Genomic DNA, 26,068 nt, shown 5'->3' with positions numbered 1-26,068 from the left:
ACCAAAGGAAGCATCTGGTCTCCCTGCTTTCTGTTTGTTTAGCTATACATTTGTTCTACAAAGGTATTAGGTATCCAGTTTAATTCTTTTGATTCAAGAAAGGTGAAAGTTCGTGACACAAGGTGGCAGCAGGTTCCCCATTAAAATCATCCCTAATCTGTGATCTAATGACAGATTGCTAATTGTCAGGACTGTAGACCATTTCTGTAAAGCAGGATGCAAACTAGCTTGCAGATGGGTGAGGTTTTGTTTGTTGGGTTTTGGTTTTCCCCCCAAAACAAGAAAATAAGAAGAAAAAAATCTTTATCAAAAGCTATGTAAGAGATCACAAAAGCCTTAAGCACAGCCGAAGTTGTTGCCTACTCAGTTCAGGCATTATAACTTAAAAGGCTTCCAGAAACAGTTTTTTTTTTAAAAAGTTCTTAGAAAATTTGTTTTCCTGCTCTAGATTGATTTCTATATAAGCACTTTTCCTTGTTTAAAAACAGAATTCTCAAAGCTCTATTTCTGCCACTTTCCACTCCATTTTTTCAGCAAGAGCAAAGCCATTTATACCTATTTAAAGTAGCAGCTGCCCTTGTGGTACTAGGCATCCATAGCCATGCAGGGCAGCAAAAGCTCCACTGAATACCGTGCTTCCCGCTAAGCACAAGTTTCAGAGCAGAGCCAGTCCTTTTGGTATCAATGAAAAAACCCAATTTAGAGCAAGTCTACTTAGACAGCTTCATTTCTGCCACTTAATAACAGGTTGTTGTTTTTTTCCTTTTAGTTTCCAAAACTTTGCTTTGAGTTTTTGGGGGATGTGTAAAAGTCATCATCATTGTCTCTGATCTGCAGGTGATGTCCAGGTAATCCCTGACCCAAGTGTGAGTCCTTATTCCTTCCCTTCCTTCCTTCACTGGAGCTCGTGCCCTGAAACACAGCAGCTACAGTTTTTGGAGATGTTTTACCACTGCGCTCACAGCTGACATACTAAACTGGTATAAGTTTGGATTCTACAATAGTAATCTATCTACCGAGTCACATGCCTGAGCACAGATTACAGGACGAAGGAGAAGAAGAGGAAGCTAAATAGGAGTAGGGCTATAGGAGGTCTAATATTGACTATTATACCTCACTGTACTACAACATAGCTACAAATACAACAGACATCCATTACATGTTAGGTTTCTATTGTATTTACACTGAAACACATTCAGGTTCTTATACCAAGATTCTAAATATTCAGTTGTGTGCTTGTCAATTCATTTGCAATTCCAAAAGGCTTATGCAAGGACTTTTATTTGCTATCTATCTGCAACCAACTGTACTGGGTATGTGCACAAGTAGAGGCTAGTTTCCTGCCTCAGAAGTATTATGAGCCTAAATGCAGCATGGAAATAAATTGACTAGTTGTGCCTCTTGTCCAGACCACGCTGAACAAACTGGAAACTAAGTAAAATTGCTCAAAATCTGTCAAAGGTTTTCAGTGAAATTATTAACTCAAATCTAAAAAAATCTAAAATTTGCTGCAAGTATTTTAAGTTAGCTGCACAAGCATGTGCTCTTAAACAGCCAGAGCTGTGGGCAAATAAGAGATCCTATATATAACGCTGATTTTTTTTTTACAGAAGTGTTGTTAAGAGACAAAGTACCTTTGTCTTGGGATGTCTTTGTTAGACTAAAAAATTTCCAATTTTAGGATCCATTGTTTCTGAGGTACTTTATCATCTATATGCCACTGGGATTTTGCATAGTCATACATGTGCAAATCAAGATATCTTGTTCTTTTGTGCAAGGCTAGAATGTGAGACATCACTCATATCACTTTGACCACACTTGGTTCACAAAAGAGCCATGCAGAAAACCACAGGAGCACAAAGGAAGAGATATGTTGTCTTGAATCTGACGACAGGAGCCAGGACACGTTCCTTATTCTCTACAGAATAAGCAACAAGTATCAACAAGCATCCTGTTTTGAGGTTTATTATGGTTTTGGCATCTTCTGTCCTAGTTTTATATACCTGCCAACACTGCATGCCCAACAGTCTCTCTTTCGTAGCTTTATTCCAATATAATTTCTTTTAGAGCCAAGATCATAATTTGTTACTCAGTTAGTTGGTCGTAATTGAATAATAGTCTTTGTTAAACAACTTTACCTGTCTTATTAAAAATTAAACTGCAAAATAAAGTCTGCAAACAAAGTGTGGATACAATGCTTTTGGCTGTTGAAATTGAGTTGTTTTATTTTTATGATAAATTCCAGGTAAGGCAACAGTAATTTGTAGGGTATTTATAATCAGCAATAGCTGCCATGCATCTACTTGACCAGTGAGGAAACCATGAAAAAGTCACCTGAAGGATGTATCCCCACACTAAGGAGCATCTAAACTGCTGTGTATTAAACCAAGACCTGCCTCATCATGCCTGTGATAGAGCCAGTTTAGGAGAGACAGGGAAGTCACCAGTTCCTAATTTACTTAACTGCTTCAAAAGAGGCTGCCAAAGTGCCTAAAGCAAAGTCAATGGCATCACACACTTCAGTTTACATAAAGAGAGCCCAACATTTCTACACTGCTGCTTTTATTCATCTGTACAGCCATGACACCTACTACACAGAGAAAAGACACTGTCTCACTTTTGACTTCTTACAGTTTTCAAATAGCCATTGCTTCAAGAGTGGAGCTGATGGGACTTAGACTGTTGACTAAGATCTAGCTGATGCTCAAAAACTTTCACTGAAGTACTAATTTAATTTCTTAGCATCTAATTCATCACATCAGCATGGCAAAAGATCTCTGTGGATATTTTAAGCATATTCTAAAGCAATTGGAAAGTATTATTACCAATTCTTTACCAAAAGGAAAAGGTTTCAGTAAAAGGTGTAAAACTAACAAATCAGAGGTAGCTGAACAGTTCGACTTCAATCTTCCTAGCCAATTATTCAGCTTGAATATATTTCTGCCAGTAGGGCTGAGTTGTACCTCACTTTGAAGAGACTCTCACTGGAGCTCACAGAAAAACATACTCAAGACTTCCTGTCATGTACATATAGTTAACCTAGATAATCTCAAAGAAAGTTAAATGAAAGAATCAGATCTTGGATTACAGGGTCATACACTGGGGGAGCTGAAAGACTTCAAACACAGGTTAAGTTAAAATGGATTCTGACAAGTTACCCTTTATATTACCTAGATCTGCTGCAATGTAGAGAGAAGGATGCAAGTTATTTATGCTATTCATAGATAGTTTTGAATTACATGATTGTTTGTATGTAACAAACATGGGAGAGTGTTTTTAATTAAGCTCCATGAACTTTAGAGAGTATCTAATCTGGATGAGCTGGATAAGTTTAGGCATATTACAACCTTCCCTGACCTAAGCATATACTGCATACTGAATCGAAAACCTATACTATAAATCAGTGCATGTTTCACATGACTTACATTCTATTCATAGTGAAGAAGTTAAATTAGAATAAACTGAACACAGCATGAAGTTAAACTGTAAAAAAGCCATTTTGAACACTGAACATTCAAGTCATAGAAGACAGGGAGCAAAAGACATCCTGTTTTTTCAAAAAACGGTCCCAGCCCACTGTATAGAAAATAGAGATTTTTAAAAAAATAACAGACAAGCTATTTTAGCAGAGCATATGATGTGTGTAACAGTTATCGAGAGCCCTAAGCCTTTTACCAGAATGTATATTTAAGTTTCCTTCTTTAGCAGATAGTAGGTTCTGGCATTGAGAAATAAAGTCTTTATCTTAGCATACAAATATGAAACAACAACTCAAGAGATTAAAGAGCTTGGCAAAGAGATTATTATCAATTGTTTTAGTACCTACATGGTAGACTACTCAGAGGAAGATTGGACAAAATGTTTCTGCTTCCTTGATCTGCATCAGGTTCAATGTGATCTGCTTATTATCAACATCATTTTCTGCCTTGGAGACTGACACTACAAGTCATTATAAACCAGTTATTTGGGGATGAGAAAGGCAAATTTCTGATTTGTTTTGAAGCTTTCTACAGACCCATTCTTAAAGACAACTGTTTGAACATGAGCCACATATGCCTATGTTTTAGGTGACACCAATTACATACACACTGAAGTAGTAGTTCTTTAGAAGTTGTTGGGTTGGTTTTTTTCTTTTTAATTCTATCTGTTCCATAAGCTTCTGAATAACTACCTTATTTTTTTCTTGTACATCCAAGAATGTTCTATAACATCAGATTTCTCTCCTTACCACTACAGGTAACTGTTTTCACACAGCCTACATTATTCAGGAAATGAGTTGTTTTTTTCTTCTGACATACACTGCCTGCACTCAATGATTGCATATAAGCACGTCGGGCAGTCAGCATGCAGATTACATATTTAGTCCCATGGCCTGAATCTCCTATAAAGCCTCCTAAAAGATTTTTAGAAATGCTTCCTATTTTAAAGGCATTCCCTCAGGGAATGAAGACTGAGTCCTTAGCATAATTTATGAGCTAAGACACCTGCAAAATAGATGGACTGCTCACAGGTAATTTCTAGTGAATAATCTGAAGATGTTGCAACATACAGAATAGAAAACCATTCAGCAATACCTTCACTCAGGTACTGAGCAAAACAAAATAGTTTCTCTGTTCCATAAATCTATGTTAAAGTAAACTGATGGTATACTTCAGCTCCCTCTCCCAATCTATTAAAATAAATGAGAGAAAGCAGGAATTTGCAAGAGCTGACACTCCTGGAGAGAAGCGTACTCCTGAGCGCAGTACAGGTACAGCACTGAAGGACTTGGAACCAAAAGGACTTTTCTTAGTTCAGAGTACCTTCTACTAAATCAGCTATTTCTTTGATTAACAGTCAAAAATCAGTTAGAATTTTATCTAAATCTATTTAACCTGTGGAAATAGGTTAACAGTCTAATCATTTGAGGGATGAATAATAACTTGGGATCATCTCCATGCAGATTTTAGAGTGAAATATAATATGAAGGAAGTAGTGCCAGATCAAAACATTTCCAGAGAGCAGCTTATAGTTTAGCTTATGTGTTTGCTAGGAAGTAGTGCATGCCAATAGAAGCCAATTATGATCTTCCTGTTCTTGCTGGGGATGGAGAGCAAGGAGCACTTTTGTGTGGTTTGTCACAATTTCAGTATTTAGCCTGTATTTACATTCAAGACTGTGCTTTGTTTTGCCATTATTACATGGCTGTATACTCCATGAGCATAGGTATCAAAAAGCTGAACCATGACTATCAAAATAGTAAGTGATTTGCAACATACCTTTCAGGAGCTGAAAGACCCATTAGCAATCAGAAAATGGACACATTAGTTTGTACCTACACAGACTAAAAATGTTACCATTTAAATACTACCATCTAATGTTTTGGGTTTTTTCCCCCCTATCCTTGTTCCTAGGGCTGTCATTTTCCCTCTCTTCTCCTTACTGTGGGATTGCCAATTTATCCATAGAGCTCCAGTACTGTCCTGTCTAAACAAGACACCTCTGATGCCTGTTTAGTCAGAGACTCAGCATGTGAGTCTAATGCTTTAATTTAGCCCAACATCAACTCAGACAAAGGCAACAGCATGTGGCTTCCAGTTCAGTCTTCATCTAGGTGATGTCTGTCAGACCTCTACCTTCTTCTTTCCTCCCACAGAAAATATTCAGTTTCTTTTTCCTACATCCTGTTGCTCAGGTTTAAATGTTTGTTGTCTTCATCCAGGAAGCAACAGAGAATTTGTAGTGCTGAGATGTTCATGCAACTAAATACACAGTGCATTAATTTTTGCTGGTTTTCAGGTGAAACACCACAAATTAAAGTACCACACAAAACGTGGATGCTCCCAGCAAATCAGACATTACAGGTTCACTTGCTATTTGTCCTCCTGCACTCAGTAAAGTGACTTGATCTTCTCCTCTAATTAGACTAATTAATATGTCTTATAGCAAGTACTTTGTCTTGGCATGGTTAGTTCCCTTCCAACTGCAGTTGGGCTATGAATTCTCAAGGACAAGGGATTTCCCACTGTCAAAACCACAGCATTTAAAGCAGTTGAGAAGCGGTAAGAAGAAGGAAACAGAATACTGAATCTTTACCTTTCTTGCAATTTTTGAATGCCACGGTAAGCACGGTTTCAGGATAAGTTTTCAGCAAAGCATGTAAATTACTGCTGGACACTATTTCTTCCCAAGTAAGACCAGCCAGCCTCCATCTGAAGTCAGATTTGCAGCATCTCAGTTCCCTAGTAAAAGCAAGCAGAGGTTTTGCATCTAGTTTACTGGATGTCTAATTCAGCAGATCACTGGACTTTCCATCTAGAATATTCACCTTTCCTCCCACTCCCCCAGATATAACACTCTCACTAAAAAGAAAAAAAAAAAAGCCACACAAAACTAGTGTAGCCTAGTTTTAAAAAAAAATGTGAATAATATTCTGAAGATGGAGAAGAAACCTGGTAATGTCCATTCTGTGAGAATTTAGGAGATTTTTGAAAATTTTTTCACAAATCTAAACAATCCTATGATCTCTCGCTCCTCACTGCTAGAACTGTGTTGTCCTCTGCGCATTTTCTGCTTAGTACGCCATGCAAACTTTCAGATCTGCAAAGCTGTTTGTTCTGCAGGTGACATATGCACGCAGTTCTCAAATTTCTCCATGCATTGTCTCAAATTCCCTGCAGCAAAAACTACTAGTGCTGCAGTTTTTATTCACGCTCTCATTTGCTGTGATTGCTACAGGTGCTTTTTAAATAATATTTTCTAGCGTGACTGCTCAATAAAGAAAAGGGAAAAAAAAAACCAAAACACAAACAGATTTGAAATACAGAAATAGCTATTGAAATCACCTTCAGTGGCCTTCTCTAAAATGTTACATAAAATTATATGAATAGTGTTACAAAAAGTAACCTTACAGTGGTCACATTATCACAAAAGGAAAAGCAATTTAAATTTCATGAATTAAGGTGTGTAGGTGCACAAGGATGAGAGGAAAACAACAGCAGATAGAGTTAATTACTGATCGGTGGGATTTTATGAGGGAAACAAAGGACAAGTACCACCACAGGAGCTGTCTGAAAGCAGTGAAGGAGGTGAAATGCCAGTAGATGGCACTCAAATCTGCAGCACAACCACAGAGCTTGCAGGGCTCCTGAAACATGGTGCACTGCAAGCAGCTGAGGGCAGAGACCCCAGCAAACAGACAGAAGATTTGGGGGACTGGAAGACATAATGGTGTCTGATGTGCTGTGCCACAGCATGCAAGGCAGCCGGGCCACAGAAGACAAAGAGAGCTACAGGTGGCATGCAGGCAGCTGGTCCAGCCACGGCGATCTGCTCACTAGCACACGACAAGGATAGATATATTTTTCCCTTGCAACTTAGACATCTTGCACTCCTTGGCCACTTCCCACCTCACTGCGTAACTATCCTCAAAACTATGGGGGGAAATAAGGAGTCTAGCTTCATAAAAAATTTTAAACAAGAGTATATCAGAACAGCACTACCTGCCTCTCAACAAGAGCTTAGAGACAAGTCACAAGGCAGGGCAATTCTCAGTTCCTGAACTTTGTTTCAAAAGTTAAGAGGCTTCCTCCAGTCTAACTGCATCCACAGGAGCCAGTGGTGGACCACTCTGACCAAGTGCCTAGACTGAAAATAGACGTGAGTGTTCTTCTGTGCAAGAAGTCCTGTATGCATAAATCACTGTGTGCAGGTACTGTTAACGCTTGCCTAAACTTTGTTCCCTCCTTACTGCCTGTAGAGTTCCCAGAATCCCCTAAAAAAATATGAGGAAACAGACCATTAAACCAAAGTTACTTAGTGCTTTCTAAAACATAGGTACTGGTTGTGTAAGTAAGCATCAAAACCACAGTAACTAAGCTATTAATCCTTAATAAAAGTTCCTTTTAAAAAAGAAAAAAAAGAAAAAAAAAATCTCTGTTCCCTGGCAAGGGAATATTACAGCTGCTCACAGGTATCAATACTGAACGTTTCCTTTTCCAGTGCAGATGCTCATGGCACTACTGGGCTGAACTGGAACATCTTTACAGCTGGATCAACAAGATCTATGAATATTTAGGCACTAAGCAATTTGGGCAGATATCCAGAAGTAGCAGGACCCAGCTGCTGAATCTAAGGGTCTCCCATATTTTTGTGCTGAAAACACAATTATCCAGATTGCGTTATGCTCTAATGTGAGCACATTAAAGACTATGAAACAAAAAAAAAATAAATCCTGCTGTTGATAAAAAACCCATACTTTAGCCTTTTTCCTCCTCATGCAGCCAGTTCCAATGATGCTCTTCACAGAACTGCACATGCTCTCACACAGCAGCTGCTGCTCGACCGATCTCTTTGGATGAGAAGTAGCTTTTGCTCTGCTCTTCCCTTCCTCCTGAGTAGAAGTGTATGGGGCGAGAGCTGATCAGGGGTTGTTTTCTGAAGGGCTTAGGTCACAAACAGCATTTGTTCTCAGGGCCACAGCTCCGAGCAGAGCTGGGAAAGCAGGTACTACAGCCGTAGATCCAGGGACTGGCGTGGGAGGGAAGCAGAAGAGGAGGGGCCTGAGGAAGCCGAGCTGCAGCCGCTTTGCCTCTGCTCCAAGCTCCCAGGGCTGCCTCATCCTCAGCCCTTCAGGCACGGACTTTTTCTCTGCCACATGAGCTCCTCCAGCAACAACTGCTAAACCTGCAGTTACTTCTTGGATGAGAAGATTCCTCATCCCCCTTTTTTGCCAGTTCCTGGAATAATCTGCACCAGAGACAGACAGAGCTTGGAAGAATCATCTGAAGAAAACTGCTCCCCAAAGGAAAGACACAGAGCATTGGAAAACCCAAGCATTCAGCCTCTGGCCACCACTGACAAACATAGACTTGCCCGATAGCAGTCAGGCTACAGTGACTGCTCCCTGCCTTCCAAGCAGCGTGGCTCCATGGAGGAGCAGAAAGACAGCTTTGTGCTTTCCCTCGGAGCTAACACCAACAATTGCAGCCTTGAGACTAACCAAACAGGGGCTCCAGCATGCTGGTCAGGAGCAACCAGGGGTGGCCCAGAGGTGGTGATTGTACCAGTGCTTTTTGGGTTGATTTTCCTCCTGGGAATGGTGGGAAACACATTGGTGTTGGTTGTTTTGGGGCGTCTCCGGCCTGGAGGACGCCCATCGCGCAGTGCTACCAATATCTTCATCCTGAACTTGTGCATTGCAGACTTCTCTTTTCTGCTCTTCTGCGTACCCTTCCAGGCCACCATCTACTCCCTGCCAGAGTGGATCTTCGGTGCCTTCTTTTGCAAGTGGGTTCATTACTTGGCCATGGCAACAATGCTAGTGAGCATCTTTACTCTGGTGGCTATGTCTGTGGACAGATACATTGCTGTCGTCCATGCCAAACGTTCACCCTGCATCCGCAGCAAGCGCAACGCTGCCCTCGGTGTGGGTGTCATTTGGCTGCTGTCTCTACTCATTGCCATCCCTGTGGCTCAGCACCAGGCCCTCATGATTGGTCATCAGCAAGCACCCAACAGCTCCTTCTGCTGGGAGCAGTGGGCAGATGGTTCAACAGCCAAGCAGATGTACAAGATTACCATCCTGCTGGTGGGATACCTCCTGCCCCTGGTGCTCATCACCTGCTGCTATGCCAAGGTGGGTGAGAGGGACATGAGTAATATTTAAATGGAGGGAAAGATCCATCCCAGAGACCTGGTGGTTTGGATGTGTACACTCCAGCTACCCAGACAGATCCAATCCTTTCCATATTCTCTCCTGGTATAGAATATTTCTCTGAGGCAGGGGGAGGGGAGGAAAACTGAGAACGAAATTACACCAGCTCAAAAAAAAAAAGGATTACATCTGCTAAGCTGACATCCAGCCTGACACCCAAATCCCTTAAAGATTCCTGCTGCTTTTCATATTTTTCAGTTTGCACTCCTTTGATAACAAATGCTTGTTCCTGGCAAGAGGAAAGATCCATGGAGGGAGGGACTATGCAGAGAGTGTACAGAAACAGTATTAGATAAAAACATCACCTCAATTTATTTCTTTCCTTCCTCCCCCCCACCCCACTTATCGACACAAAGCTCAGACACTGTCTCACAAAGACCTACCAAAAGAGATCTTAGGATCAGAGTTTTATTCAGCAATAAATTTCTGCTTCTCTTCTTGTGGATTGCTATTGCTCAAATTTTTTGTTTTCTTTACTGGTCTTTAGCATGTTTAAGACTGATAGTAAGTCTATGAGTTGTGCTAGCATGCAGAACAGTTTTTCTGTGAATTTTGAATTAATACGCTATTGTGCGGTGCCATGGGACTGCCATGGACCAGACTTCCCTGTCACTAGTCAGTTGCAGGTCTACTGTCTTGGAAAAAAAGTTTTCCTGGAATTTAAGTTCAATGTCTGTTTAATAAAAAAAAAAAAACATTACTTTCAATACTAATATGTTCTGCTATAATCAGTGCTAAGGACAGGACAATGCACTTAAGAGATTTAAGCAAAAAAATCTCTAAACCTCAGGCCTTGCTTGTCACAAGAGGGAAAAGCCACTAGAGCTCTTCACTCCTATCCCTGTAGCTCCAGCTGTTTGTCCCCTCATTGCCCTAGGTGACCACAGCAGCAACTGGAAGATGAGCTGCATTTAACGGAGGCATTTTTTTTTTGTTAATTAATTGCTTAAGAAAATTTAATTTTTTTAGCTTCAAAGGCCAAAGTATAAACATTGCCAGATTACTGCCGTGCTGTAATCAGGTTTCAAAAGATTGATATAGACATTGTTAACTGAGAATTTCCCCACAGTGACTTTCTTATAACTCTCCCTCTGAAAGGAGAACCCATTCTGACTGCCTCATTTGTTAGTGCTGTGTTCAGGAGCGGAGGGACAATCACACCAGCGTACAGTACTGGCAGCCTGCTCTCTGCCTATGTATATAATCAGTCCAGAGAATAAACATAGATCATCTGATGCACAATCTAAATTTCAAAATCCATGGAAAGACTCCTGTGGATTTAAGCATAGTGCCAGCTGACCTCTTAATATATGCTGAAGTACATCTTCTGGAAGCATAGGTGTTTTAATGCTTTTTCCAAAGCTTGTTTTGTGAAGGAGAAAGAACTGTGGAGGGCTTAATTAAAATTTTCAAAGCATAAAATTCAACTTTGGTTGAAGTCATGCAAAACCAAATATTTTAAGTTTTGGTGCTTGTATGAGAAGTTCAAATACTAATATACACAATTTCATTTCCCATTCAATATATTGCTCCTTTTTCCCCCCCGAAGGTTTTATATCATCTCCATACGAAAGTAAAGAACATTTCCAAGAAGTCAGAGAGATCAAAGAAGAAGGTAAATATCTTTGGTTTAATCTATAAATTAACTACAATATAATAGATATATCAGGTTTCTAAAATAACTAATAGCCTTTTCAAGCTCCACTGACTACTGAAGTGTCATTCATGTACCAGTCTTTCATCTCAGGTTCAGAATTCATGTTGACAGTTTGTTATATCTTTGTAGACACAGAACATAATGATGCAATTATTAAAATGCTATATTGATTCCTATATACATGCCTGCTAGACTGCCTTTTGCTTTATTGTGCTATAATAGAACCCCACAAATACAATCTTTTTACATTGGCAGCTGGTAAGATACTCGGACTATATCTAGGTGTTCTGAGTACATCTCAGCAAGCTAAAAGGAAAATACATAGAATCGTAGAACACTTTGGGTTGGAAGGGACCTTCAAAGGCCACCCAGTCCAACCCCCCCTGCAAGGAGCAGGGACATCTCCAACCAGGTCAGGTTGCTCAGAGCCCCGTCCAACCTGGCCTTGAACGTTTCCAGGGATGGGGCATTCATCACCTCTCTGTGCAACCTGTGCCAGTGTTTCACCAATGTAATGCGCCACACACTATATTTCCCTGATAGGAGTTACTCTCCCTTTCCCCTGAGAGTGTTTTTAATCATGTTTTCTGTGTTTGGTTGCTGAGTTCACATAACAAGCACAAAGCCTCACAAATGCCACTTCTTTAATCTGCTTATGCCTGACCCTTATTGAGAATATTATTAGTCCAGCTCATTTCATTTCAATTGAGTTCTGATAAACACTCTTTTAATCACCTTTTCTAAGGCAATAAATTATGCAAGAATTAGCTGCTATGTATTGCCTGCTGCAGGAACACCACCAAACCTAGATGAACCAGACTATGTTGAAGAACACCATGTCTTATTTTGCCTACTGACTTTCTGTTGAACACTGATGCTGACACAAATATACTGCAAATTAGAATTTGAGAACTAAGAGTATAATTTCTCAGCAGATAGTGCAAACTACAAGCAGAAAGCACTGTTAGAGTCTTGTGTGCTTAACAGCTACCATGACAAAAGGCAACCAAGATCTGTTGATGATTTTGTTTATGTAAAATACAGTTAATAAAGTGTTAAGAAACACTGTCATTTGGCATAGAATAATTTCATGACTTCACAAATTTCATAAGTTGCTTCAGGTCTCAAAATCACCAACAAATCCCTCAACAGTCTGGTTGGTTTAAATTCCCCTCCTATGTTTCCTTACCTATATATTTAATCATAGAATAGAATCCCAGAATCATCTAGATCGGAAAGGACCTTTAAGATCACATGAGTGGCACACCACCCATTTCTTTTCTATATCTGAAGAGAATGCTACCAACAGTCGAAAATTACTGCTGTCATTTTCCTGTAAAGCAGTAAGCTACAGAATTTTATGACACTTTTTTCAGGTGTATCTGCATTGTTTTCAGATTTGACCTGTAAATTTAGATGAAAAAACAGATCTACAGTTTCTCCAGCTTTGGCTTCTGCATTAGATATGGCTAAGAGAACAAATCTTTAAAAACTATTTTTTACTTCAACTGTTCAAACATGTTAATGGTACAACACTTCTTCCTCCCTCCCCTTACATATTTCCCTGTCCATAATTCTGGAATGCCTAGTGGCAGTTCTTGTTCCACTTGGCACAGTTAGGCCTAATTAAATAGGTGATGCTTTCAGATGAAAGAAAAAAAAAACATCAAATACATTCCTCTATGCACACACATCGTCTTCCACAATTTGTCTCCTTCCAGCACTTCCTGTGCAGAAATTGCTCATGTAGATTTTCTGCAGGCCAAACAGCATCTTTAATGTACCCATTTCAAGTATTTTTTGTTTCAACCACTTCTCCTACCACTTTATAAGGAGTGTTTCATGGGTAGGCTGCAGACACACTCAATTCCTGCATATGCCTTCAAAGTATACTTGAAACACATTGAGTGTCAATCATTTAAAGCCAATCTTAAGAACACTTCACATCAGAGCCTAATAGGAAATTCGTATGTGCGTGTCTGTTCTGTTAAATTAGCTTCCTTCATGTGTACTTAATTGGTCTGTTAACAACAAGTAGTTTTATTTGGTTTTAATTCATGAACTTCATCAGAGATTAAGTGAACAGCTTTTGCTTATTTTGCTCAAAGATGTTTGATAAATGAATCTTGCTCCATGTTTGAAAGGTTAATTTAGCATACACAGAACATCTAGCTTGTTCTGAATTTAGTGTGTGACTTCAGGAGCTAAACCCTAATTGCCTTGATCTATCAAAAGAAAGCATAACGTAACAGCGAAATCTTCCAGTATGAGGTGATAAAATTACCTGATTCACATCTGTTAATTCACAGTGTGTATCTTGACGACACTGATATGGAAAAGAAAGTGTCATACTGGTATAAAAGAGTACAGTCTGGAATTATATGCACTCAGTTCTTAACTCATTTCTGTAATTTCAAGGAAGCAGGACACTTGAGCTATTATCCTCCTCCCACCCTGAAGGGAAGGGGTTTTGTGTTTGGTCTGTTTGGGTTTTTTTTTCTTTTTATTTTTTTGTTTGGTTGGTTTGTGGGCTTGGGGTTGTTTTCTTTAAAACAGATAAGTAGTAAATTTTCCAAACAGCTATTTGTTCAGATCTCACTACATTCATCTGGGCTACACACGTGAGTAAGTCTCAAAATAATCAAACTGCAGACTCAAGAGTCCTTAATGAACAAGATTTTCCTGTTAAATAGTTGCCTGCATTACCACTGCAGTTTGTTTTGCCATTCAGAATTACAGAAACTATATCATCTGTTCTGCTTTGTGCTGTACAGACTCCTCAAGAGAGAACACTTCCAAGATAAAACATAGTTAAGAAACAAAGCAAATGCCATAGAGCTTAGGGAAGGAACTTCTCATAAACAGTGTTCCACATGCTGGTTGAAAATTATTCCCCATTATAGGCTGCTTCTAAAAAAAACCAGTAATATTGTGTAAGATTTTTTAAAATGTTATGACTTATGTCTGGACATATGGCTTTCATTGATCTTGTTCGAGTCTTAGTATAATACTCCTCCCTCCACCTCCAAATCCTGTAAACACCGATAACAAGCAGAAGAGACATTATCCTAATTCACCTAGTTTGAGCCACAGAACACAGAAATGCATGCAGTAAGGAAGTATTACAGAGACAAACCCAAATTCAAGCCACCTGAATCACAGAAGAGGTCACAGAGGAGGTGGTATTTTATCTGCTATTAGTACACCCTGTGAATCTTGAAACAATGCATGCATCTGGATAAGGCCGACAACTACAGAACAAGTGAGAGACTGCTAGATGCAGACCTACAGCAATTTCTAAAGAGGTGATGGCCAAATGAACAGTCACAGTGTTGTGCAAGTATATGCCTGACTTTCCTAGTTGCATTGCTGTAGCAAAGAAAGCAAAATAATACTGGATTTAACTGAATCTGAGCATGTGAAGTATATTACTGGAGCCCAGATACTTGGTACTGTAGCTCGACCTCTCCCTTTAAAGATCATATTGTAACAGTAATTTTTCTCTGACACAGCATGGTTTTCCAAACATGCCTCCACTGCGCAGTGCTCAGCCTTCTGTACAGGCTTACCCAGTGTGCGCTGTCTGCACCCAGCAAAGGAGCACCAACTGCCCAGGGACTGGGCAGAGCTGCATGTGCAGACAGGCATGCCTACTGTCTGCTAGCTGAGTACGGAAACAAAACCTAGTTAAAAGTTAAAACGATTGTACATTTTTTAGCTATCTGCACAATGAAGAGGAGCTCTGACACATATGCATAAAACAGAGAGGCACTGCCACACAATTTCCCCTCAAGGGAGCCAAGTCTAAAAGTTCCCAGTGCACACTGGCATACGAAGCATCTTCTCGTAAATAAGTCTTAAATGCCAGGCTTGACTTCAGCAGGATCCAAGGACTCTGCTGTTGTCTGCCAGACAACATTGCCACAAAATATACTTAGGGTTCCAGTATGGATTTCATTCTGCGCATGGTGTTTGCAGAGTCACCTTTCTCTTCTCTTCCATTATTTGTGATCTTTCTGCTGTCTATCATTGTCCCATTTACCACAATATTGTCCTGAAAGTCTATGTTATTTGAAGATATGTAGGGGCTAGAAGGACAGATAGGAGGGCCTTGTTTTCTAAGACCAACCTACTTGTGGGCAATGTTTAGATACGTTATTGTAAAGTTAATTACAAACACTTTTTTTTTTAATGGGCCCAGTTTATGGATAACCCAGAGTGCTCTGACAGCTCCCCTCCCTCCACCCTGAGTCAGTGTTCAAACACTAATTGAAAAGAACAATTTTGTCTTTAACAGAATCCTACAGATGATATACAATCTTCTAGGCACATACATCACCCCCACCAAAAAAAAAAAAAAAAAGCATGATGATGTTCAAACTGCTACAGCAGTTCTTCAATTTATGCACACTTGAAACTTTGTAAACATTTCCCTTGAACAAAGTTTGTTGCATCCTTACTTCATATTCCATTATCAAAAGAGTTTGACCTTTAATTCAGATTCCTACTTTGCAAATTTTTATATATGCTTGCCATCTACATATCAATGCTGGACATGCTGATTTTAATGTGCTTTTCCATTTTTATGTAATATTTGTGCATTAGATCAAGGAAGACATTTAGGACTTTTTTGCAAGCGTAAGCTGAAACTCTGCATGATGAACTAAGACTGTTCTTGCAGAAGATACATGACCATTTCCCCATTTAATGCCATATAGCTGCACAAGTTTGCCAGCCTTAAAATTGAGAAGATGTGATGCTGCAGAATTCCTCTTTGCAGTTTGGGATAATCATTTGAGGTCAGCCAGCAAGACTACATGCTAAGAAATCCTGTGCACCCCTCTATCACAGATAAAGTATATTTCAGTTCTGTTACTTCCTTGCTGTACTCGGCATAACGCAGAAAGTCTATCATTTGGCTCCAAGGAAAGTTAACAATTCCCTATCTGACAGTGTTAAAAAGTGTTTCATAAGAGCCCAGTCCTAGGAACTCTGAACATAAATTTGCAGTAAATAAGATGATTTAACAATGGAAATTAATGCAAACCAAGGTCTATTCTGATCATGAAATAGCCCTGTGGTGTTTTACTGGCCTCTGGAGCACACCAGGGTTCCTCAGTGTTTACACAATTTTGTCCTGCGCATCTTTAAGGAACAAATATAAAGACCGCAAACTGTACAATCTGAAATGCTTTTTCAAGTTTAAAAATGTTTCTGGAGATGTGAATTTCCCAGCTATTTTGCAAACTCCCTTAAAAGGGCAGTAGGAGTTGTGAAACCTTGGAGCCAAAAGCTTCAGTTAATAGACTAATTGAGCCATTTAAAGTTAACAAATTAGTACTATGCTTTTCTGTTGTTTTGCTACAATAGAAAGGTGAATCACGCTTACCTGGTGGGAGAGCAGTGTCTCTTCTTTTGTTCTCTATTCCTTTCCTAATAATTCCTAAAATTTGATTTGCCTTATTTTATTAGTTTTTAAAATGTTCCCCTCTTCTAGCCACTACTTGAGAACAAAGCTGTTCACAAAACTATTATAAGCCCAAGATCTTACTCCAAAATTGTAATGGTCAGTTCAAAGCACATCGCTATGAAGCTTATTGTTTTCTTCCTCAACTCATATATTCACCACCTTACATGCACCTGCACACAAATTAGCTGTTCCTTGCTCCCAGAGCTAAGGAAACACAAATACATACAGAGTTGATTTGAGATGGTCACTGGAGCACTGCATTTTGAAGGTCATACAACAGCTTGAGGTAAAACACACAAAATTCCTTCAAGGCAGATGGGTATCCCTGAACATCCTGGCCAAGAGAGGAAGATAAAAGTTGCACTGTAACTGCTTTCCTATATGCCGAACTATTTCTTTGGCTTCTGTTCACAAAATGGAAGGTTTTCATATACACTTAATAAATGCCATGTTCAAGGCCTTGGCACTTGAACAAGAAGTACAGCAAAGGAGCATGGGAGATCCTGGGATCCATCCAGCAAAAAAAAATATTAATCTGAATGAAATCCTGCAAGTTGTTTTGCTAACAAGAGCCTAGGGCAGCAGGAATAGAGAGCATCATTACCAATTAGTGCGTAATAGGAATATCATCATGCTGACAGGCATTTATGAATACAAAGTGAGTAAGTATTAATGGCATCAAAAGAAGAGATTAGTGAACATAATCACAGAATGAGAGATGTGCAGATGAGCAGTTAGAACACAGCAAGCAAGCTGCTGGGAAATGAAGAGTCCACCTCTTAGCAATGCAAGTCATCAAAATGAACTGTTAACAACAGAAAATCTAGTTGCTTCAACGCCTTCTCTTCTTCATGACAGCCAACTGCCATCTCTGATTGCAAGAAAGAAAATACAGAACAATGAAAAAGAACACTTTCAGTGTGCTTTTCAGACCACTGAAGAGTAGTATTACACTCAAGTGTAATAAAAAAGGCCAAAAGGCAGTGAGAAGTGCTTCAGAAGTAATTAAGAGATGCATTTGCTTTGAAGCAGAGGAAGAGGAAGCTGCTACCCAACATTTAAGTTAGCTAAGAACAGGTATGCCCTTTTTTGAATCAGCTGTTTGAAACATTGTGTGTTTATCACATTAAGCATATTTCTGGAGATCAAATTGTGCTTTGGGACCTCTCTGTTAGAGCTTTTCCAATAGAAGGGAAAAGGATGTTTGCAAATGCATCAGGAGTCGTCGGATTTGTGAACAAAGGAGAGAAGAACCTAGTAGTTTTCACTTTGTGCACTGGCTTAAACAGGGACTCAGTACAAAGGGATGCTTTTGACCGGTTTCTGTCTTTAGAAAACAGAGGACCCCAGAATCTAAAGCCACAAGAATTCTTTTCCTCAGAAGTTGGTAAGTACCTCCAGCAGTACAGTGGTAGATTGTGCTAAGCCACATATACTTCCTGGGCACTGACACAGTGTACCTGCAGTATCTAAAAGCAAAAGCTTAGGGCGCCATGGGTCACTATTTTTTTGCCAAGACTTCACTACAGTAAAAGTACAATATATAGCCAACTCTGAAACTCTGTAGCTTACCCAAATCAAGTCTGGGGCAATCTAAACATGCACCAATTGTCTCTCAAACTTTAGGGAAAATGAGATACAAGTTAGAGATGAGCATAACAGGAGAGAGTAATTTATCAGTAAATCACATCATCAGATAGGCTTTGTATTAGAAGTTAAGAGAAAAGTCCTGGCCCACACACAAAGGCTGAAGTATGGTATGGTGTGAAGCAGCAGCACTAGCTAGAATAAGTCTGCCTTTGGACTCAAGCAGAACATTAACTAAAACTAGTTTTGGGGAGGATGACCCAAAGTCCAAGTCCATTCTATCCCACATCCTCCCAGAGAGCAGCAATAAAGGAAGGGTCAGCTATTACTTGCTGATAAGACAGTGTGGAAGGCATAGGCTTCTTTATGCTTCTTCCTTCAGAATCATGGAAGAAAAAAAAGAATAAAAAATTCCACCATATCCAGAAAACAGTAGTTGTCGACTAAGGAAGTCTACTTTTTCTGCAAGCTAGTGAGAATGTACTGCTTAATAGAAACCTCATTGAATGTTCTTTCCCATTTCTGTATGGCTGAGGGTAGGCAGTACAAATTGATGGTCTGATCAAATGGTGGCCTGATGGACTGAAGGAAGACCTGTAGCTAGCTGTCTCAAACTATGACTAGATCAGGAAAGTGGCCACTACCTTTAGACAGCTCTCTGTCTACCATCTATTTTAATCTCGGGAATGTTTATTAATCTAATGTATCAAGTATTTCTGACAAAAATAGGCAAGTCCATGGAATTCTCGAAGCTTGTGACTCCTTACAGGGCAATCTTAATTTTGCCCTTGACAATTTGCCTGACAAGCTGAAGCAGCTTCATTAGAAGCCTATCAAGGACAACAGCTCCAAATGCAATTAAATGCTAAAGACTTCATCATCCTCCAGAATGAGGCATCTCCCCCAAAAAGGGTTTTTAAACACATCTCCCGTTGCTTTTTGAAGGACAGGGGAAGGCTGAAAGCAAAAAGTAACTTGTTGAGGAGTGAAAATAACAGAAAAAAAAAAAACAACAAAGAAAAGCAGGAAAGCATAAATAAGAGTCAGATCACCTATAAAGATAAGAAAAGAATAAGCAAGGGAATTCTAGCCAATCTGTACATGGCAGAAATGATAAGGAGGGGAAATAAGAGAGAATGTATCTATTTATTTGACAGACAAAACTGCTTGACTCTCCTAGTCTCTATTTCCCACCATGCTACTGATTCAGTGTCTAGCTTAAGCACACTTACTTCATCTGTACAACAAATAATGCACTAATTTTGTGGAGTTGTTTGAAAAACTTCTAAAAGTATTAGAGAGTTAGATAATCCAGTAGTGGCCATTGTACATGTCTATTATGGACCCACTGAACCTTTGGAGATAAGCCAGAAGGCTGGCATTAACTGGGCACAGCTAGACCAACAGTAATCCATTAACTATGCAAATTATAGCCCACTGAACAAACTCAAACAGTACGCAAGCTACTTGGATCAGTCCTCCACAGCTGCTCATAATCTATATTAACATTAGGTGTAGCTACAAAAAAGTTACCACATTAAAAGCCAAACATAATGTTTTATTTCAGTTTCTTCTATCTTAACTAGATATTCCCTAACTTGAAAAAAATAGGCACAAGTTCTGTTTCCAAAACATGTTTCTTGAGTCACTAATTATGTATAATATTGCTTTAGTATTGTCTATGTTTTCCATTTGCAAAATCTTAAATACCTGGGCCTCAGAAACAGCTTTGTTCTAATATATAGCAACTGCAAACCCATTTTTTTAATACCCAACCCTATGTTAAATGCGTGGTTTGTTATTTCACAATAAAAGGAAAAAAAGAATCTACGTATATATCCCTTACTCAGAATAATATTGCAGTGCTTGCAGTCCCCTAATTTAAGCAGAAGGATGCTATGAAAGGTTGCCTTGGTAACAACTCTAAGCTACTTAACATTGATAGCAGGTAAAAAGTAGCACCATTATTGCTGGTGAAAGCTAGGGATGGGACATGTTTATTAATTATTTCTTCAGTATCCATTATACCACATAGGCAAGCTAGACTCCAGAAGACCACTATGTCTGTGTCTTTCAGTTCCATCAACCTCTAATCATACCAGTATATTTTTAAGGATAGCACCTGGTTCCCAGTATGGCCACTTTGAGGATATTTGGGAGCTAAGGTTGTTCACTCACACAGGAACATGCTTTGTCACCTCATATGTCAGATAGGATTCTAGTAGGTGAAACAAGGAAGCACCTGAAGTATGCCAGGTACAGGATAAACCTATAGGTTATTGCCTTTCAAAATTAATACAAACTTACTTGAGAGACATATTTGATAGAAATCCCTTCTTTTTTTTTTTTTCTTTTACTTGTATTGTAGGCAAATGTTTTCTCTTATCTGCAGAGAAATCTTGATCTGATGCAATAACATCTTCCTAGAGAGGTCAACAGATTTAACTGGCTTATTTATGTAGATAACACAAGTGAAGGTGGCACTTTTGGCTCACATCCAAACACATTTCCACTTCAATAATCATGTTTTTATTGCACAAGATCATTGCTGTAGGCTCTATGTAAACAGAGCAAAGATGGTGCCTGTCTAACATAGAGAAAACCCCTCTTTATCATGCAGTTGATTTTCCTACAAGGTTAAACCAGTAGAATAAAAAGCACCTGTCATGTAAAGCACCTTTTAGTCTTCCCCACATTACTACTGTCCTAGCAAGCAGAATATACTTTAAACATTTTAGTGGGATTCACTGAGATATAAGATCAGATTAAATGTATATTATAAACAATAATTAGAATTCTATTGTGCCCTCACATTCTGCAGGTTTTAATACTTTTATTTAGGAAGGTCAGCATAACATGAAGGTCCTGATCCAACTCCAGTTGTCTAGATAAAGTAAGCCCTAGCCAAATATTTAATGAAGAACTATATCTGAACACAGAAGCGTAGCAGCTGCTTAGAGCTGCAAGTGTCTTTTAAAGTATTTTGACAATTAAAAAAAAAAAATCAAAACAAAAGGTTTTTAAAGTTCTAAATAATCTTAGGAAATTTCAAGAGCATTACAGGGCAGTTACTAAAGTGAAACAGAAGAACCTGGAAGACAAATAGATTTCCTCTCGCTTCACCCCATATCTCCAACTCCTTTGATCAAGCGAGGTTACAAACATAAGACTTGTATGTAAACATTTTAGCAGTGCCTCCCACTGTTCTCACGTATGGGACTGTAATCAATTGTTACAACACCACATGTTATGCACCAAGATCTAGTCACCTTATATTCTTTCTGCTGTGAAGTAATGTCACTCTGCTCTTCCCTGGAGCATGCTGTCATTTCTCCATGCTGTCTTCATCTCCAGAACATGATCTCGGTAGTTATTCTGCAATACAGAAGCCCTCTGTTAGCCAGCATATATTCATGAACCAGGACACCACCACCAAAATACTGCCTGTGAGACATGCCTAATTTGACAAGTCATGCCAACTGTGCAGTGCTGCTGAAGAACACACAGAGGTTTTGCAGCAGCTGTCTTATTTGCTGCATTGTAAGGGGGTGGGGAAAAATATTTCCTTTCCCCTAAGAGACTGCTCCAGCTTATGTGTTTTGGTTTTAGCTATATGTAAGCCTGAGTCTTTAAAACTTCTATTTATATATTCTAGCATAACAGGTATACCGAGACAACACTACAGAGTGCTTTAAAACAAGATACAAAATCCTGCAGGTCTTCTCTAGCAGACAAAACAACTGCTAGATGTAGCCATTATAACCAGTGATTAAATAAGTTTTTGTCCAGTAAAAAAATTATCCCTGTTCTATAAAGTAGGTACACACTATTCACTTGAAATCATGCAAGGGAATTACTGACAGAAACATCAACCTAGACTAGTAAACCTGTAAACCTTAAGCTGAACAGAAGCCTAAGTTTCCCTTTTTCTCCATTGCTTTTCTGCTACTTGTACAACAATGCTCCTTAGGGGAAGGATAATATCTGCATATTTGCAAATCATTATATTTATTAAAATGACAAAATAAAAATGAGAAACACTAAATACTGAAGTTGAAAAGCACACATTTTGCTGAGAATCAGGTGGAGGGACAGGAGGAAAATCACCTGCTGTGCATCTGCTACAGTACCCCAAAAAGGGGGGACTAAACATGTAAAAAAACACTCACCTTCCATTACCATTATTAAAAACTCCTAAAGTCAGGTGGAATTATCCCTGTAAAAACATTAGGAAAGGCTCTCAGAGGCCCCAAGTCAGCAAACTCTGAGTCTTGCTAGGTATTCCCTGAGTGTGCTAGCAGTAAAAAGAGAAAAACAACACCCTCACCCTTCTTAAACTTGAAAAATGAGGTTCCATTCCCACAGGCCTCAGGGACATGTAGAAGGGAAGCTGAAGTGACTTATAGTTTAATTTTATTTACTGCAGCTTACAGTAAATAAAAGTCATTCTTCATCCTCTTCAAAGGCTTCCAGGAAAATTAAAAAAAAAAAAATTAAAAAATTTTAAAAGAGTGTTTTTGTTGTACACCAGGTTGAAGAGTTTTTGTTCAAGAGGAGAAAGACCTTTTCAATAAAGACTGAGTTATTTCTCGGTATGCATCCTGCAGGTCCCCTGAACATAAACAATATTAACAGCAATATTTTTAGGGCTAGGGACTTTGCCTCTCACCGCTTCAGGGACAGCGGTCAGCTGGACTCACAGCGCTGAAGCTCTTCACCTTCAATCCCTTCCCTGCCCAGGTTCCTCGCAGCCTGAGGCCCTCTCCCCAAGCTACCATTTCATTTCAACAAAAGGAACAAAACCCAAAAAACCAGCCTGCTAAATTTCACACTAAAAAAGCTCAAGCAGCCCACACCACCTACTCTGATCAAGGCTCACGCTGCAACTGCCTCTCCCTACATCCCTCCAACCCTGACAGGGCCCAGCCACCCCCTCATGCTGCTCCGCCATGTTCCTCCACCTCAGCCCTCGTTCCTCTTCCCCAGCCGCAGCTGAGGGGCTACTACAGCTGCAGCCAGCAGCTCACCTCCTGATGACCTTCATTTTGGTTGGTGACTTCAAAGAACACTGTTTTCCAGAAAATTTTACCTCAGGTCAAGCTTTGGAGCTTCCAAATGACAGCTTGTGATGGAGAAGAGGTGCTGCAGGGGCAGACCTCTAACCCAGCACACAGGCTGGGTTACCCTTGGGTAATTGTCTGGCTAGGCACATTTCTAACCAAAGAACGCTGCATATTTAAAATAAAATCATCCTCTAACCACTGTTTTCCTTGATTTCACCCCTAGAAGGGAAGCTACTGGAAAAATCTTTCTCTTCAGAAACATGTGGGGTCAGTCTTTGTGGCCACTCTTCCCAGTGGCCTGCTTCCTGGCAGACAGACTGTTTTCCCCTGCAGTTATCTTCAATAGCCGTAATGTTCCTCAGCCTCCAAATGTTAGGGAACATTATTTCCACTCTTCCATGTAACATAGTTAGCATTACTGTTGCAGTCTCTGTATTGTTTGAGGTTTTATGGGCACGTTGCCTATAGAGTTATTTGCTTGAGCCAAAACCAGGCAATCGTTTTTTTCCAGGGAGGAGGGTGGTTTTTTAGCATCCATTTTCATATTGTCATAATTTGCCCAGCCTGGCCATTATCAGTGTGGCCTGTGTTGTGCTGCCTTCACTACTGACAGAGGGAGGCAAATTCACTCGTACCTTGTCACTTGTTCATTGTGACCACTTAATACATGATCTCATCTTTTCCAGACAGCGCAGACGGTGCTTCTCGTGGTCGCCGTGTTCCTGCTCTCCTGGCTGCCACACCACATCATCACAATGTGGGCAGAGTTTGGGCACTTTCCCCTGAACAATATCTCCTTCACCTTCCGCATCATCTCTCACTGCTTAGCCTACGGGAACTCTTGCATCAACCCCATCATTTATGCTTTCCTCTCAGAGAACTTCCGCAAGGCCTGCCGGCAAGTCTTCACCTGCAAGTTGTTCCTGCGGCCAGTTCCCACTGAGAAACTGGTCAGAATACGCATGGAGAACTTCTCTACCACGCATTCGACCACCAACGTGTAAACTGCATTCATAAATACATTTCAGGAGGAAGAGGAGGGGAGTGGGCGCTGTCTGGGGAGAACAGGTATACTAGTGCATTTCAGGGAGCCATGCAGTCTGCAAAAACGTGGACTTTGTCAGATTATTGGAGTGCTAGGAGGCATTTTTCCATCTGGCTGTTAGGATGCTTGACACAGCTTGTACTTTGCTAGGCACTGGGCTACATGCAACAGAAGTCTCTGAATATGTAGTGCCTACAAGACAGAACTCATGTGCAGTGGCAGTTATGCCCCTAAAGCCTAAAAGAAGAGTTACACAGAAGGCAGAATATGGACAGACAAAAAAAAGAGCAGTTAATTATGTGTATAGACAGTCATTAGGATGTGAGCAATGAGTGATGCGACGTTTAGAAAGCACTGAAGAGCAGGCTGAGAAAAGTCAAACTAAAAAGTCTTTGAATATATCTTTGTTTCTTAAACAAGTTTGACCATATGATAGTTACATATATTTTTAGCTTACTAGCTGTGATAGGGTCTCTACATCTCCTTGAAAGCTTTGCTATAGTATTTACCTATTGGGTAGTAAAACCTTTCACATGTCAGTGATGTGGATGTCTGCATTTGGTGGCTCTGTACCAGCTTATATATCCCAGTGTCTGAATGTCTGTGTGCTCCTGAAAGTAATTACTGCTGTTAATTGCTGGCTCCAGTAGCTGTCTATTTGTGAGCAACAGTAGGAAAGTAGTATTTCTCAATATATGCTTAAAAGAACTGTGGTTTTGTTTGAAAGTAATATTTACAAAAGGCTTTATTGATAAACGTAGCATTCTTTATCTACCCAAAGCTTTTTATTGGCCACGTTAGTATACAAAAGTCAAAAGATTTTTTTTTATAAACTGATTTGATGAACAGTGCCCTAGCAACAATCAGTTTAGACCATTTGTAGAGTTCAAGCTTATTGTTTGTAAATATATAAAGTGCATATTACTTCAAAATTAAGAAGCATATGTCTGAAAGGAATTTTATTTCACTGTGTTGTCTAATTTGAATATTGTGTGCTGCAAACCAGACTGATCTGTCTGTCAGGTCTGTCATTCACTGTAACATGATTCCAGATTCATAGACTACGTTACTGAGTTTTTAAGCGAGTTACAGGAATTAAACTACAAATTATACATCTAAAAAACATATATAGTACACATCATCTGCAACAGTTAGGAAATTTTATCCCTCATCTGATTGATTTAATCTTGTAAAGGATTTAACAGCTATATGAGAAGACAAATACTTGAAGTTGGCCATCTGAGACCCCAAGCAACAATCTTTCTCAGAAACTTAAAAGGGCCACTCTGTATGTTGAACTGGGAAGTGTGATCACCATCACCAGCTGCCTCAGGAAAGAAAGACACTCTATGAAGCAGGTAGTAACTCAATATTTATGCTAACACGGTGAAGTGCTCCAGCTTTGAAAAAGATCAGAGTCAAATTATACAACACTTGAGATGGAGTCAGCCTGAGATTGGTTAGGCAAAACAGGCAAGCAAATATTAAAATTTCTTACTTGGTGTTCCTTGAATACAATTTACTTCATTTAAATTAATCTGTGTGTCTGCAG

General features: G+C 39.6%; 3 protein-coding genes across 3 annotated transcripts in view; 2 read left to right on the top strand and 1 right to left on the bottom strand.

Annotated features, from left to right (window-relative positions):
* Positions 1–21,775, bottom strand: part of LOC104484737 (dipeptidase 2) — a 39,484-nt gene extending 17,709 nt beyond the window's left edge. The window contains exon 1 of the mRNA XM_086758332.1: positions 21,678–21,775. The gene's annotated coding sequence lies outside the window, so the exon portion shown is untranslated. The remainder of the gene's footprint in view (positions 1–21,677) is intronic.
* SLC6A2 (solute carrier family 6 member 2) overlaps positions 1–26,068 on the top strand; it is a 416,570-nt gene that overhangs the window by 211,202 nt on the left and 179,300 nt on the right. The window lies entirely within an intron of this gene.
* LOC104484738 (galanin receptor type 1) lies at positions 8,909–24,537 on the top strand. The gene is made up of 3 exons (XM_010126901.2): positions 8,909–9,616; positions 11,244–11,309; positions 24,158–24,537. The coding sequence occupies exons 1-3, from the start codon at positions 8,909–8,911 to the stop codon at positions 24,473–24,475; spliced, it is 1,092 nt and encodes a 363-aa protein (XP_010125203.2). The 3' UTR covers positions 24,476–24,537.

Source organism: Chlamydotis macqueenii, chromosome 13 (assembly GCF_036417535.1).
Source record: "Chlamydotis macqueenii isolate bChlMac1 chromosome 13, bChlMac1.mat, whole genome shotgun sequence".
NCBI lineage: Eukaryota > Metazoa > Chordata > Aves > Otidiformes > Otididae > Chlamydotis > Chlamydotis macqueenii.
The sequence above is the reverse complement of the archived record's forward strand: the minus strand, read 5'-3'. Positions and strand labels throughout refer to the sequence as shown.

Excerpts from the sequence above, each read along its gene's own strand:
- LOC104484738 (XM_010126901.2), top strand. The coding sequence starts at position 8,909 with ATGGAGGAGCAGAAAGACAGCTTTGTGCTTTCCCTCGGAGCTAACACC. Across the intron at positions 9,617-11,243 it reads TCACCTGCTGCTATGCCAAG|GTTTTATATCATCTCCATAC; the intron begins GTGGGTGAGAGG and ends TCCCCCCCGAAG. Across the intron at positions 11,310-24,157 it reads CAGAGAGATCAAAGAAGAAG|ACAGCGCAGACGGTGCTTCT; the intron begins GTAAATATCTTT and ends CATCTTTTCCAG.